The following is a 13,831-nucleotide window of genomic DNA, read 5'->3' as shown; positions in this document are numbered from 1 at the left end:
TCGCGCAAACTATTCAGTTTAGAAGAAAATGATATTAGAAACCTCAATATCATTTTTGAAGACCTATCCATAGATAACCCCACACGTATGGGTTTGATGAAAAAAATTTTTTTGAGTTTCAGTTCTATGTATGGGGAACCCTAAAAATTTATTGTTTTTTTTCTATTTTTGTATGAAAATCTTAATGCGGTTTACAGAATACATCTACTTACCAAGTTTCAACAGTATAGTGCTTATAGTTTCGGAACAAAGTGGCTGTGACATACGGACGGACAGACAGACAGACAGACAGACCGACATGACGAATCTATAAGGGTTCCGTTTTTTGCCATTTGGCTACGGAACCCTAAAAAACAGTTTCGAAATCTGTCCATCCGTTGGAAAGTTACGACCCAGACATACCTATATACATTGGCGTCAAACATATATAATAACACCACTAGCTAATTTTGTGTTGGGGGTATAAAACGGCAATTTTTTGGGATACTTACTGAATATAAGATGTATTACCTTACCTTATACCTACCTACTGAAGCGGCTATTTTCGTTTTTTAACCGAACTCTACCAACTCATCTCATTTTCAATATAGGTAGGTACCTACCTATAACACGGAACCCTACATCGTATGCAACAAATCTATAAAATTATTATAGGAAATCGTAAATACCAATATTACCAATGCAATTGAAACGGCGTAAGCCAAACTAGTCCGATAATTATATGCAAAGTATAAAACGAAACAAGTTTCTTGAGAATCCCAGTTCTCATAGTCAGTTGCGCACGGTAGGGCTTATTTTAGTGAAACAAGGTAAACATCATTTATTAATTTAATAACACAAATAAAAGTGATAAATAAGTGAGTCTGTGTCATAATATATAATAAAACCTACATTTAATTCAAAACTGTAACGCACAACTTACACTGCATGGTGATTTTTATCATTTTTGTGCGTAATAAAAGTAATATCAAAAGTTTGAATTTCGAACGAGCCTGAGATTTTTTTTTAAATGGCTGGTTTAGAAGGCTTGAGTGATCATGATAAGGCCGTGTTGAGGAGTATTTTCGACCCCACAGCTACTATTGCTGATGTGGATGTGAATGAAGACACATTTGAGGAGGAAGATGATGGTAAGTTAACAAATCAATAAATTACGCGGCGGTCTGTTTACACTTGATCGATTCAAACTTGATTGATAAGTTCCTTCCTTCTAATTTGTCCTTTTTGTTTCCGAATGTTTTGGAAATTGGTCAAGCAGATGCCTGCCGGTTGTACACCGAAAAAGTACCTAACAACCAGAAATAAAATAAATAGACACCAGTAGCTATTCTTAAAAAACTTAGGAACAGAGGTGGCATTTTTTTCTGCATTTCTTTGTTTTAGAGGCAACAACCGACGCTGAAAAGCAGTCAGTGCAACTCTGCGCCCAAGGTGTACGATTAGCCAATGAAGGCAAACTGGACGAAGCCTTGGATGCGCTCAGTAAAGGCGTGGAGTTAGCCCCGGAACGCGCGTCCGCATACAACGACAGGGCGCAACTGTTGCGTCTCATGAAGAAAGATGATGGTAAGTGGTGTATTGTAGATTGAGGGTTTAAATATACCTACTTTTATCTGGAAGATTTGTAAGGTTGTCAGTCCAAAGTGGCAATTTGTGCTGCGTTTTTAGGATATAACTTTCATAAATTCACTCTTCTCAGTCCCTTACACAGGTCACTCAAATTTGAAGATTATGTACCGTAGCGTTCTTGAGCCATCCTAGAAGACATATAGACGCATATTGACAGTGATAGTATAGGTACTGTGGGTAGTAAAATACATAGAGCTATTTATTATCTAAAGTACGTGTTCAGATATTTTTGTTAATACGATATGTTTGATATTTTCAGAACTAATAAAGTTTTATTTCGTAATTTCAGAAGCCATGGCGGACTTAGACCACGCACTCAAGCTGACGGCAGGACGAAAAACAAGAGCGCGCGCACTAGCTCTGTGTCAGCGTGGCGTCCTCCTGAGGAAGACGGGTGAGGACGCCCGCCCAGTATTCCTCGAGGCGGCCAAGCTTGGCAGTGGATTCGCCAAGAAACAGGTGAATATGGAGTAGTGGCTATACCTGTCGTCCTGAAGCAGGTTCTAATGATTCTTAAAGCAAGCAGCCTAGGTTGGTAATGGCTCGTTAACCAACGGATACAAAAGCGCGCGTAGTAGCTCTGTGTCAGCGTGGTGTCCTCCTGCGAAAGCGGGGTGAGGATGTCCGCCCAGTGTTCCTCGAGGCGGGGCGGCCAAGCTTGGCAGCGGATTCACCAAGAAACAGGTGAATATGGAGTAGTGGCTATACCTGGGGCCTTACCATGATGTCCTTATTGCGATTCTGTTTAGGAACTAAACTGAATCGCTAAAGGGCGGAGCTGTAAGTATTTAATATAAATTATATACATATTAGCTTAGTCCTTTAGCGATTCAGGTTAGGTCCTAAACAGAAACATCTCCATGCAGTTTTGAACGCCACTGTACATTGGCTATTCGCCAAAAAACAGGTGTATATATAATACTAATAGTTTAATTTTTACTTTTATCAAACGCAAGCTCTGACGTTCCTTAAAGCTATATTTATTCCCAACTAAACTGTCTAAAAGCTAATAGGTTCACATTCCACTTATTATTTAACTCATTTTCGCCACCCTTAGGAGCAGACAAGATTTTACATGGTCCTTCGAGCCGGATAAATTAAGGAAAACAATATCTAAAGAGGATAATGAGGACTATGTTTGTATGAAGAAGTAGTCGTCCATATTCGTCTTAACATGAATCTAACATATGTGAACATTGTCCAGGTGGTCGAGCTGAATCCCTACGCTGCTCTCTGCAACCAGATGTTGAGTGAAGTCATGAGGGGAGGAGAGGTGAAGTTGGCCGGCATCCCGGAGCCAGAGCAATAAGGCAGGCGGAATTGAGTATTTGAATTTGTATGTTATATAGGGTCATTGCGCTAGTTTTCGTCCGGCTCTAGTTTTCGTCCTTGACGAAATTTGAATATAAATTACCTTCATTGCTGCACAAAAATTGGACTTATTGCAATACTTAATATCTAAACAATTTATCTATCTATATAAAAATATATTTCGCAAGTAGCAAATTATAAATGAAATGTATTATTTGCTAATCCGTCAAGTGGACGGAAACTGACACCGGACGGTAAACTGACGCAATTACCCTATTAGACGTCGTAGACAGGAAGGAGATAGGCATTTTAAATAACAATGCTTCCCGTGAGACACAGACATTAAATACATATAATAATATTAAACACGGCAGTTTGAGCCTGATGGTATTTGAGACTTTGAGGTATGCGTCGGTCCACCAATGGAGCATGATGATGCTTCTCGGTGTAAAGTGAATCATGTCAAGCAATTTTCGACTTAAAATACGTGAGTGACCAGTTTTAATATATTTTAATAGTAGATTTAATATTGCCATCTGCGGGCGCAGCATGGTTCCATTTTTATCGCCTGTCACTATGCCCGTCACTTTTGCACTTACGTACTTGTTAGAACTTGACAAGCGATAAAAATGCGACCGTGCTACCGCCGCTGATTCACAAATACGTATTTTACTTACCGTTTGCTGTTGAAAAGAAAAATGTAAGATAGTTCTTTATGTTCAGAAAAAAACTATACCAATCATGTTGTGCTCATAGAGGAGAGGAAAATAAAACTCACAAAATCTAATGGATTAGAAATTTATATTGTTGAATACAATCGACATCCACTTTCAAGAAAATTACAACCACTCAAACGGAGGTATTTGCCCCCGAGCGATCCAGACCGACCCGATATCATCGAAAATGACAATTTTACATTTTGAAAATGACAAATGTTACTACAAATCGAAATATCGTTAACTACACTAAATATTACTTAGAATATGCAATAAAATCTCATAAATATACTAATGAAGATCATGTGCAGAAATTTATTGTATAAAGAAGATATTTTTGTTAGTAAAATTTCCACACACAACCATTAAAATTTGTAAAATTCATAGACGCTTTTTCATTTCTATCCAAAAGCGTCAACCATAGATAACACAAATTGAAAGTGCACTTTAAATATTTATGTTATAATTATAAAAGCTACGTGGAAGAGTTTTATTTTAATTTGTTGTCTTTGGTATTTTACTGTGTTAGGCGATTTATGAATTGTTTTGGCACATTCAATACATGTGGTAACGCATTGGAGATAAAACGGAAATACTATTTTCAGTAATCAGGTGTTAGTTCATTTCCGGCTCAAGCTACCCACTGAAAACTTTTAGATTTATAGATCAAAAATTTAAAGCGTCAGCTTGCCATCTCATATGCATTTTTGGCCTATAGATATTAAGATTTGTAGTTATTTAGGCAAAAGTCCAAATAGCAATCGTGTCACATATCCGACATAATACATTTTACATATTTACTTAAATTAATGGAAAACGTGCAATAAGTAAATGGTATAAAGGTGAAACAGTTTCTACATGTTGCTAGTGGTCGATAGCGATGGATAATTATTTCTAAAATGTCGACGACCAACCCAGGCACTGTTACATTTGTTACTAGAAAAACGCACGAAATAAAAAATTTAAGGTTCCACACCTACCTACTTATTTCGCGCCTTTTTCTAATGATTACTATGATATGCCGGACCGAACAAAGCCGCAGACATTTTGTGACGACTTTTTATTACAACTAAGAGTAATTAAAGGTAAAATGGAGTATTACAGTTACGATACTATAGTAGAAAAACTTAAATATTTCCTTTACTATAATACCGGTACTACTTTGGCTAGTTACATAATATATATTATCTATCGATTGTAGTTCTCAGATGCGGAAGAAGAGTTACCTATAAGTTAGAGAGAGGTAGCGAGTATACCTATTTCTAGCCTATAACTAGTTCTCCAACTCGAAATAATTGCGACATATATATTTTACTAGCCCCTTTAGTACGTTAGCTATCGTACATATTATTTAAGATTTCTTTCGCACTCGCCAGTGACTGAAACTTGACGCTATAACAGACGGGCGCACTGGACGTACGTCGTACACCTTCGATCGAACAGGCCTTGGACCGGACTAAGGTCCGGTAAGCCCGTCTGTTACAGCTTTTATAATAGACTTAAAACAGATACAATAAGACGGTAAGCTAACGTTCTAGCAGAAAACCCGTACCTTCTACTCATAGTCTATCGACACCGCTAGTAAGAAGTAGAATACAGGTAAGTAAAAATTGGTTATTCGTAATTTTAAATTCAATCTAATATCGTGGAAAAATATTTACAAATACAATTTGGCACAGGTGATGGTGCTTGCAACAACATCGTTAATGTAAAATCTTTTATATCTTTCAAATATTCAATAGTAAAATATTTTAAAAAGTATACTAAACACCTGTATTAACTACGGGCTTAATCTAAATAAAGGTTTAGGCCTATTCTTTCATGAACATTTTCACACGGATGAAAAAAAGTTGGTAGTAGGTACACTATCGAATAGGTTGGGCCATAATGGCCTTTATATTCGAGATAGGGCTCAATGAAGATTAAAATTATTCATCTCACGTACGAGTAACAGTTAGGTACTTATATAACCTAAGATCTACTTCCAGCAAAGTAACTGTGACAGTAAGTTATTTCAATATAATTAGGTAACAGCAGTGTCTTAGTAAGAGCAAACTATAATGCTTAACATACGCTAGCCTATCAAATAATATCAAAGTTTTATAACTAATTTCTCACTGAACACATAATAATAAACATTAATGATAAGTAAAGTAAAATACTTAATGTAATACAGATATGGTGTTTTAAAATAAAACGTGGAAATTTCACAATAGCGAATTATTTTTTTAAAGTAAAAGCAAAATTTATTCACAGCTAATTAGTAATACTTAGAGACAAAATGACCAGCAAGTTAATACGCCTATGCTTATTTACAAGTGAGATCTTATAATAATGATTGATTAAGATAAATACGATTACTATAAGTTTTATAAACTTTTAACTATTTTACTAACTGACCAAGTCAGAGAAATGAAGGGAGGAGGAATAAGCTAGCAAACACTAATATGTAAAATGAAATGCAAATTCTACAATTCGGAATAATGCAGGAACTGCGAATGGGCTCAAAACAATCTACTAGATGTCGCTAGTGCGTCACTCTTTGGCATAACAGTAAATACCTTAAAAACCCCGATAAATTCGAACTCGTTCTACCGATTACTACTTGAATATTTTATATATATTACTTAAACAAATGACAATTTCATCAAATATATAAGTACATTAAACATTACATAATGATAATTTGTCTCATAACAAAAATGGAGTTCAATAGAAAAGATCTTCGTAATTTCGTACTTTTTGTGGCCAGTCATGATTTTATCAACAGTACTTAAACCTTTCATTTATATCAATTTCTAGTTAAAATGTATGTTAAATATTAATATTTCATTGAAAACCTGTCATATTTCTTTACATTAAGTATTTCTCTTTTCTATTAAACTCCAGTTAAGATGACTATCGTCGAAAATGAGATTTAGTAACTATTACCTAATATATATATAATTTCATTTAGTTTGGTAAGGTATATATGATCAATGTTTTCAAATTCATTAATTATATATAATATTTATTATGCTTGAAATATTAAGTTCATAAATGTCTTATAGTAATTCATAAATACCGAAAAATCTTAATAAGTAGGTACGTCTAATTTACATATTTTGAATATGATATAAAGTAAATATATGCTGTTATGCCATAAGTAGAGACAAAGATTTGTTGATTCGCAGTCGCTAGACTATTCCCTCGTTTTCTGTGTAAATGCTGGTCAATGGTACAGATAAATTATTAAATATAGCCTGTCAAGCCATTTCCGTCAGCAGAAAATGGCGGCAAATTTAAAAAATGTAGGCGCCAAGGCTTATATCGTCCCATGGAAATTTGAATATCTCGCCTTTCTTCACTGACAAAGTTGTTTGACCAGCTATACTTATATGCAGTTATTTCTTACTATTTCAGCTACCAGTGACTGTATATTTGGGCTGTATATTGCCCTTTTAAATAGAAATACTATTTGGATTTATGCAGGATGTTTAAATAAATGAAAATGTTTGATTTGCGTCTAAAAAGGTATGTTAAAAGCTGGGTGGAGGTTGATGAGCAGAAAACATTGTTATGAAATAAGGGTTATCGACTGTTGAACCATTTCAGTCCCCTTTCATGACTAAACGTGGCCACTTTCAGATTTTAACTGCCAGTCTCATGAATGCACAGCGTCATAAAGATAATTGTCAGTTTTACTCGTGTCAGTTCACCCCTCAAATCCTACCGGGCGAATACTTACCCATTTACTTGCTCACTTGGCTGGTGCGATAACCCAAAATGAGTCTTGGCCTCCAACACAAAAACACGCTACTTTGCACAGTCCAGAATGAGGGCAATATATAATACCCTTAAACTTTGAAACTTTAAGGTTATTTTTTGGCTGACCGATATCGTAACAGTACCTACCTATACCTATATATACCTATTAGAGGGGTTAAAAACTTAAAGCAGTTTGAATATATATCCGTATACGGTGGGAAGAAATTGATAACTCGAGATATTCTAACGAAGAAATTTGAACTTAAAATAAACTTACATAAGGTTCAAATTTCTTCATTTTTTTCTCGCCAGATATCAACTTCTTCCCGCCGTGTACGGATATATTGTTATATATTCGGGCCAATATTTGTTGGGTATGTTTTTCGTATTTTTTTTCTTTTTTGAACTTATTTCATAACAATGCCTCAACTTTAAAGGGTGGTGTGGGGTGCGAACATTCGCGTTCGCGTGTGAGCGTCGGCTCGCTACGTTGTCTCCCTCTCCAGCTGATTTAAACCTATTCTGGCTCATTTTTCTAAACAAACTTACTATTAATATACAGTAGAATCCGCTTATAATGACATCGAAGGGAAGTGACAAACACGTCATACTAAGCGGATGTCATATAAAACATAGTTGTACAACTTATTATTTTTGTTATGTTTTCCAAATTAATCTCAAATTCCTTTGTGAGAAATAAGTTTTATTAAACTTGTAACAAATATCAACTTGTCACTGATGATCAAAACTAAAATACCTTACACGCCACTAACGCATCAAACGTCCTCGCAGGGAAACACGTGGTGACGGCCACGAAAACCAGCATAAGAGTCAGTATAACCGGACATAATTTCATGAAAATGGGATTTTCGGTCATAGTAAGCGATTTGTCACTATAAACGAAGTCACCTTATCCGAATTTGTCACTAAGAATTTTATATAAAAACCAAACTTCGCACAGTAATTACGTCATAGTAAGCGGTTGGTCAGTATAAGCGAAGTCATAATAAACGGATTCTACTGTAGTAGATATTTGTGACGTCCCACGAGTAAAGGTACTTTATGGTGGTTGGCGCTTACGCTATTATTAACGCCGTTCCAATATTATTGCGGCGCTATGCGACGTAAGCGCCAGCCGCCATAAGGTACCTTTTGCCGTGGAACGTCACATTTAGAGATTTACAAAGCAGTTGAGCGGTTTACATTAAGCAATACATCATCGGTAGTGTAGCTCAATAACACACCTAAAATGCCTTTGCTGAAAAACATCTAACTTTCGACGATGTTAGATTTTCTATTATTCTGTATACAATATAGGCTTTTTATTTAGTCAAAAAATGATTTAGTTCTTGCAATAAAAGTCGCATTTTGTTTATTTTAGTTAAAATACCTAGAGGACAGACAAAATGAGCCAGAGTGCTAACTTAAAGCCTACACTTAATGCTAAAAAATCTTTGCTAGGACTTCTAAGCCGTGCTAATTTTACAATACAAAGCCGTTTTTACCTTTTACAAAAGTCGGTACAACATAACCTTTTCACCGCCAAGGTTAAAAAATTTGCATGTTCATCTAAAGGAATATCGTAATGACGTACGATAACTATGCTTGATTTAGCATTCAATTTAAATTGAATGCTAAATTTAAAAAAGGCGGTAAAAAGATTCAACGGCTAAAAATAAAGTTTTAAGACTTAGAAATGATAAGAACACCTAAAATGTCATTTTATTACAATTCAATTTAGAATCAAATGCTTTTTTTCTTTTAAATTCACATACATTTTAATCTAGCAAGAGCGTTACACTTTTAAATGTTTTTTTTATTTAATATAAGTTATTATTAATTAAGTTAGTAAGGCTATTTTAGTAGACGATTGTCAGCATTGTCAAAACTCACACAACGGTATCAAAAACAACCTAATTTCTCTACTTTAATTCATTTCACTGTGTTCATTTCACATTTCACACCATTCACGATCATAAAAATTATCTTTTCCTGCTAAGACCCAAGGTCCTACCTATAGTAGGTACTTATTCAGTTCAATGAAATTTAAATCATATTCAATTGGAACAGATTCGCATTTGTTTTGTTTCTTACAATTTTCAAACGAACCGAAATCAACTCTATTCCCTGCACTAAATGTTCAAATTTCAGTGGCAAATTCTGGATTTTTCATTTGTATGGCTGGGCCTTAGAAGGTTAAGAGTCACATGAACCTAGCTGCCGCCATATAATCGAAGTATTACGAGTATATTATGTCTGGTACAGTCGGCAGCAATAGTTGCTAAGCGGGCGAGGTGTTCATTATGATCTTGACGCGACTTTATTGTTAAGAGAATAAAAGCTCGTCAAGATAATTTTGAACACCACGGCCGCTTAGCAACTTCTGCTGCTGACTGTACCTAGTTTGCGTTGTTTGAATACAATATTTTCTTTGTATAACGTTTTTAGCAACGAAAACTAGTCTGTATCTTTAGGTATTTAAATAAAAGTAAACAAACAGTTTATACATTTTCGGGTAGTTATAATGGCTTAACGAGCCATTTGAGGGTAGATTTTCTTTACTTTTATTTAAATACCTAAAGATACGATAGTATTAGTAGATAGATATATGTTACTCGAATTTTCATGCCAAGTTCCATGTAATTAAAATGAGAGTGCAGTGACTAAGTACGAGTATATGGCAGCAACTTTTGGCGGCAGTGTTGTGAGACGTTAAACGAACTGAAAGTCAAAAAATACAATATATTTCATAAAAAAAGTATACTAACAAATTTTTGGATTGTCTAAATTCGATAGAGAAGTTTTCATGCTTTCGAATTTTAACGTTTTTGGTGCCACTGTTTTACCTTTTCCTACCATTTTTCAGTTTAAATATGGCAAGACACATTCCGTGTCACTGGCACGGATGTGGTTAGAGATAAATATCTACACGTCAAGTACATACAAATATCTGTGAGCACCTTGGCCGCTCAGATATATCTGATGGCGACTGTACAAGAGTACACGTCACGCGCTCTATCAGTCGAGACAGTGCAGTTCCAGCTCCAGTCGAAAGATGTCGAGTGTTTATTCGTCTTAACAATGTAATCCGTTTAAAATAATTGTCATATGTAAAAATTGTTATACTTCATCATGCACTGATTATACAAGGGCAGACAGTACAATCCCTTCTAGTGATAGAGAAACACGTCGTGTGATTTTGGCAAATGTAAGCTGGATAGGATAGTTCAAACACATCAGCGACTCTAATAAAAAGGTATAGATCGCTTTCTCATTCTACATAATTCTACATACCATGTATAATATCCATCTAACTGATCTTATCACACCACAAACCCGTATAGAAAAACGAAGTACACACTACATACATACATACACATTCACGCAAAATATGATTCAATCAAAGATCACAAAATGCAATCACGGTAAAAAGTATCATAAATTGCCTGTACTTGCCGTTAAAATTGTAATTGAAGCTGAACTTAAGTTTCGCAAATGCACATGTCCTATCGAAACTTTATATCTCTATCTATGTGTTGGAAAGAAAGAGAGAGATACTGAGAGTAATATTCATTAGTACGGCGAACTGCTTTTTCCACGATCGAACACGGTACGGATCGCACCAAGGTCGTGGTTGTCTGGTTGTGTTCGAAAGTATGTTAACGCTTTTTTTTTTCATAAGTATACGCCGATATGTAAATTATGGCCAGCACAGAAAATTTATGACTAAAAATGATTGGTAAAACAATCCAACAAACCATAGACAATGTAAACTTAATACAGCCGATTCAAAATGATTTCATGGCCATAACGGTAACCATAGATAAAATCTACATAAGAAAATGGCCTTAGAATTAAACTCGTATAAACAATTGATCTTTCAACGTGACTAATAAAAAACAAAATTGATTAAAAACAAGTGATCTTAGAACTCCTGAGATTCGAATACAGTGAGCTTCAATATTACAAACAATTATTAAATAAAAGGAAAAATATTTTCAAAGACTTATCAAGTATAATACCACCCACTAGACACGACACTGAATTATTTATATTTTTACAATTAACACTGATATGTTATGACAATGTGAGATGCATAAGAGCTGAGAGCATATCGTTAACATCGAATTTCGTAAATTGCGGGCATCTTTCTCTGTCACTCTAACTACTTACATAATTGGAGTAAAAGAGATGCTCGCTATTTGGGAACTTCGATGTTAGCGGTAGGCCCTCTGAAGACACCATCTGTCAACATTGCCAAACTAATATAATCCCTATTAACTTAAGATTAGATCGATAATCTATTGACAAATGGCATCAAACGTGTCACTAACATTTATTAATACCAAGTGGCCCCAAGATACGATATTCAGAGTAAAAATAAAAATAAACATGATTTGGTGTTAACAAAACAAAAATTAACAAAAGTAAAAGTAGTAGGTACTGTCATTCAAAAAATGTCAAAGGTAAGACAGTAACAATAAAGTATATTGTCATAGTAATAAAATTTAATTCCGATTAGTATTGCTTTGATTGAAATTCGTTGAGATGAATTAATTGTTATTATTGAACGAATTAATTGTACTGAAAAAACAGTAAACAAAATAAATAGGTTAATATACTTTTGTCATGTCTTAATGGATGGGTAAATAAACATTTTAGGTATAAAATGAGCAAACGATTAAATTACATCTTATACTTACACCTACGAAAAAATGGTGTTTCTAAAAATTCCAAGTTACGATTCCGTCAACATTTAAACGAATACAAATTACAGATCATAGTTTTCGAACGGAACAGTTCATAGTCGAAGTGAGATAATGAACGGCAGGCGCCGTGAGAGCGACAGTGATAGAGAGAGCTCACGTTCAGAAACCGTTGCCGATTTCGCGCCAGCGTCAATATTGGAGAGAAGATCAAGCCTGAAAAAAAAATTTGCATAAATTGAGACATTTCTACCTTTTTGGTACGGAACCCTAAAAAGAAAAACTGAAGTTTAAATGTAGGTACATTCATCGAAGTTTGGCTCCTCTACACAGTCTACACAATTGGCCGTGAATGCCATGATGGGCAATTGCAGGTGATCCCAAGCATGTGGAGGGCTTATTGGTCTACAGTGGCCCATGATCTGCGATTATGGAGCATAATCGCCATTCTGCCGGTTTTCGGGCAAACATCAAAGGAAGTGGCGGCCATGATTGTGCGCCCATACGAAGGAATCGTCGTCCATTATGTAATGGACCATCATTGACGATGGTGTAGAGGAGCCATTAGGATTAAGACATGTGCCGTTTGTAGATTATTCACAAAGTAAACATATAAGTTCTTTAGAATCACAACTTAAAAGCGGCAAATGAGAAATAGAGGCGCAAAAAGATCGACCACAAAACAACAATTATTGTCCTATACAAAATTTGAATTACGCGCCTTTTTCTACTGACAAACGGCGCGATTCGGTAAATAATTTTAGAGATGCACTAGATATGAAATAGTAAAGATATGTGACGTTCCACGACAAAAGGTACCATTGCCTCGGTTGAATATTGGTGCGGCGTTAAAAATAGCGTAAGCGCCAGCCGCCATACCCGCCATAGTCGACCTTTTGCCGTGGAACGTCACATATCTTTACTATTTCATATCTAGTGAATCTCTAAATCATTTCCCGAATCGCGCCGAAAGTTGTTTGACAGACTACAAAACTTGTATTACCTAGTTAATAAAACTATTGAAACGGATTATATCGCGTCTATTGAATTCATACTACATCCCGACGTTTCGAAACTTTTACAGCGTTCGTGGTCAACGGGTGACTGACGGATGACCAAGGATCGGACAAACGCCCGTCATTTAGGTAACATACCCCAGTTCCGTACAGTAGAGACTTCCTCGTTTTATGATGTTAACATATTTTATTTTTTAAGATTTATTAAATAACAATTTAACACAAAATATCATCTATTGAGCATTACTAATTCATCGATATTTACCTAATTAATATAGGATATCATCACACCAGATAAATACATACACATAGGTACTTAATTTTAATGACATTGTTTACTACTGGCCATTTAGATAAAATACGTAATATTTCTATCACACTTGTCACACTTTGACGTTGTCTCTTTAGAAACGTATTTTCTTTAAGCAATATAATTTCTTTTAATTACAAATTATGCCTCCCAGACGTCCGGCAAGTGAAAAATGTATACGATCATGGATTTCTTCCTATCCAGATTTATTTTTCGACGGATTTCAATTACGTTGCCGTATTTGTGATAAACGCCTGAGAACCTACCGGAAATCTGATGTTCAGGGTCATGTTGAGTCAAAAAATCACCTGAAGAACCGGAGTAATTCAGAATGCAACACAGATTTTTATATGGATTTGACAATTATGATGATATGTGCTAATATTCCCTGGTCTA

General features: G+C 35.2%; 2 protein-coding genes across 2 annotated transcripts in view; one reads left to right on the top strand and one right to left on the bottom strand.

Moving 5' to 3' along the window:
• The first annotated feature begins 761 nt into the window (after positions 1 to 761).
• Positions 762 to 4,318, top strand: LOC134670349 (tetratricopeptide repeat protein 36). The gene is made up of 4 exons (XM_063528164.1): positions 762 to 1,130; positions 1,384 to 1,566; positions 1,919 to 2,088; positions 2,834 to 4,318. Exons 1-4 carry the CDS (start codon positions 1,010 to 1,012, stop codon positions 2,936 to 2,938), a joined length of 579 nt encoding a protein of 192 aa, XP_063384234.1. The 5' UTR covers positions 762 to 1,009; the 3' UTR covers positions 2,939 to 4,318.
• The window catches only part of LOC134670330 (protein kinase C, brain isozyme), a 318,426-nt gene continuing 308,317 nt past the window's right edge, over positions 3,723 to 13,831 (bottom strand). The window contains exon 14 of the mRNA XM_063528130.1: positions 3,723 to 12,325. The gene's annotated coding sequence lies outside the window, so the exon portion shown is untranslated. The remainder of the gene's footprint in view (positions 12,326 to 13,831) is intronic.

This window comes from Cydia fagiglandana, chromosome 13 (genome assembly GCF_963556715.1).
Source record: "Cydia fagiglandana chromosome 13, ilCydFagi1.1, whole genome shotgun sequence".
Lineage (NCBI taxonomy): Eukaryota > Metazoa > Arthropoda > Insecta > Lepidoptera > Tortricidae > Cydia > Cydia fagiglandana.
Note: the sequence above shows the minus strand (reverse complement) of the source record. Positions and strands in the feature narration are given on the sequence as shown.

Bases quoted from the DNA above. Each gene is read 5' to 3' on its own strand.
- LOC134670349 (XM_063528164.1), top strand. From the start codon at position 1,010: ATGGCTGGTTTAGAAGGCTTGAGTGATCATGATAAGGCCGTGTTGAGG. The intron at 1,131-1,383 runs GTAAGTTAACAA...TCTTTGTTTTAG, and splicing joins ATTTGAGGAGGAAGATGATG to AGGCAACAACCGACGCTGAA. The intron at 2,089-2,833 runs GTGAATATGGAG...AACATTGTCCAG, and splicing joins GTGGATTCGCCAAGAAACAG to GTGGTCGAGCTGAATCCCTA.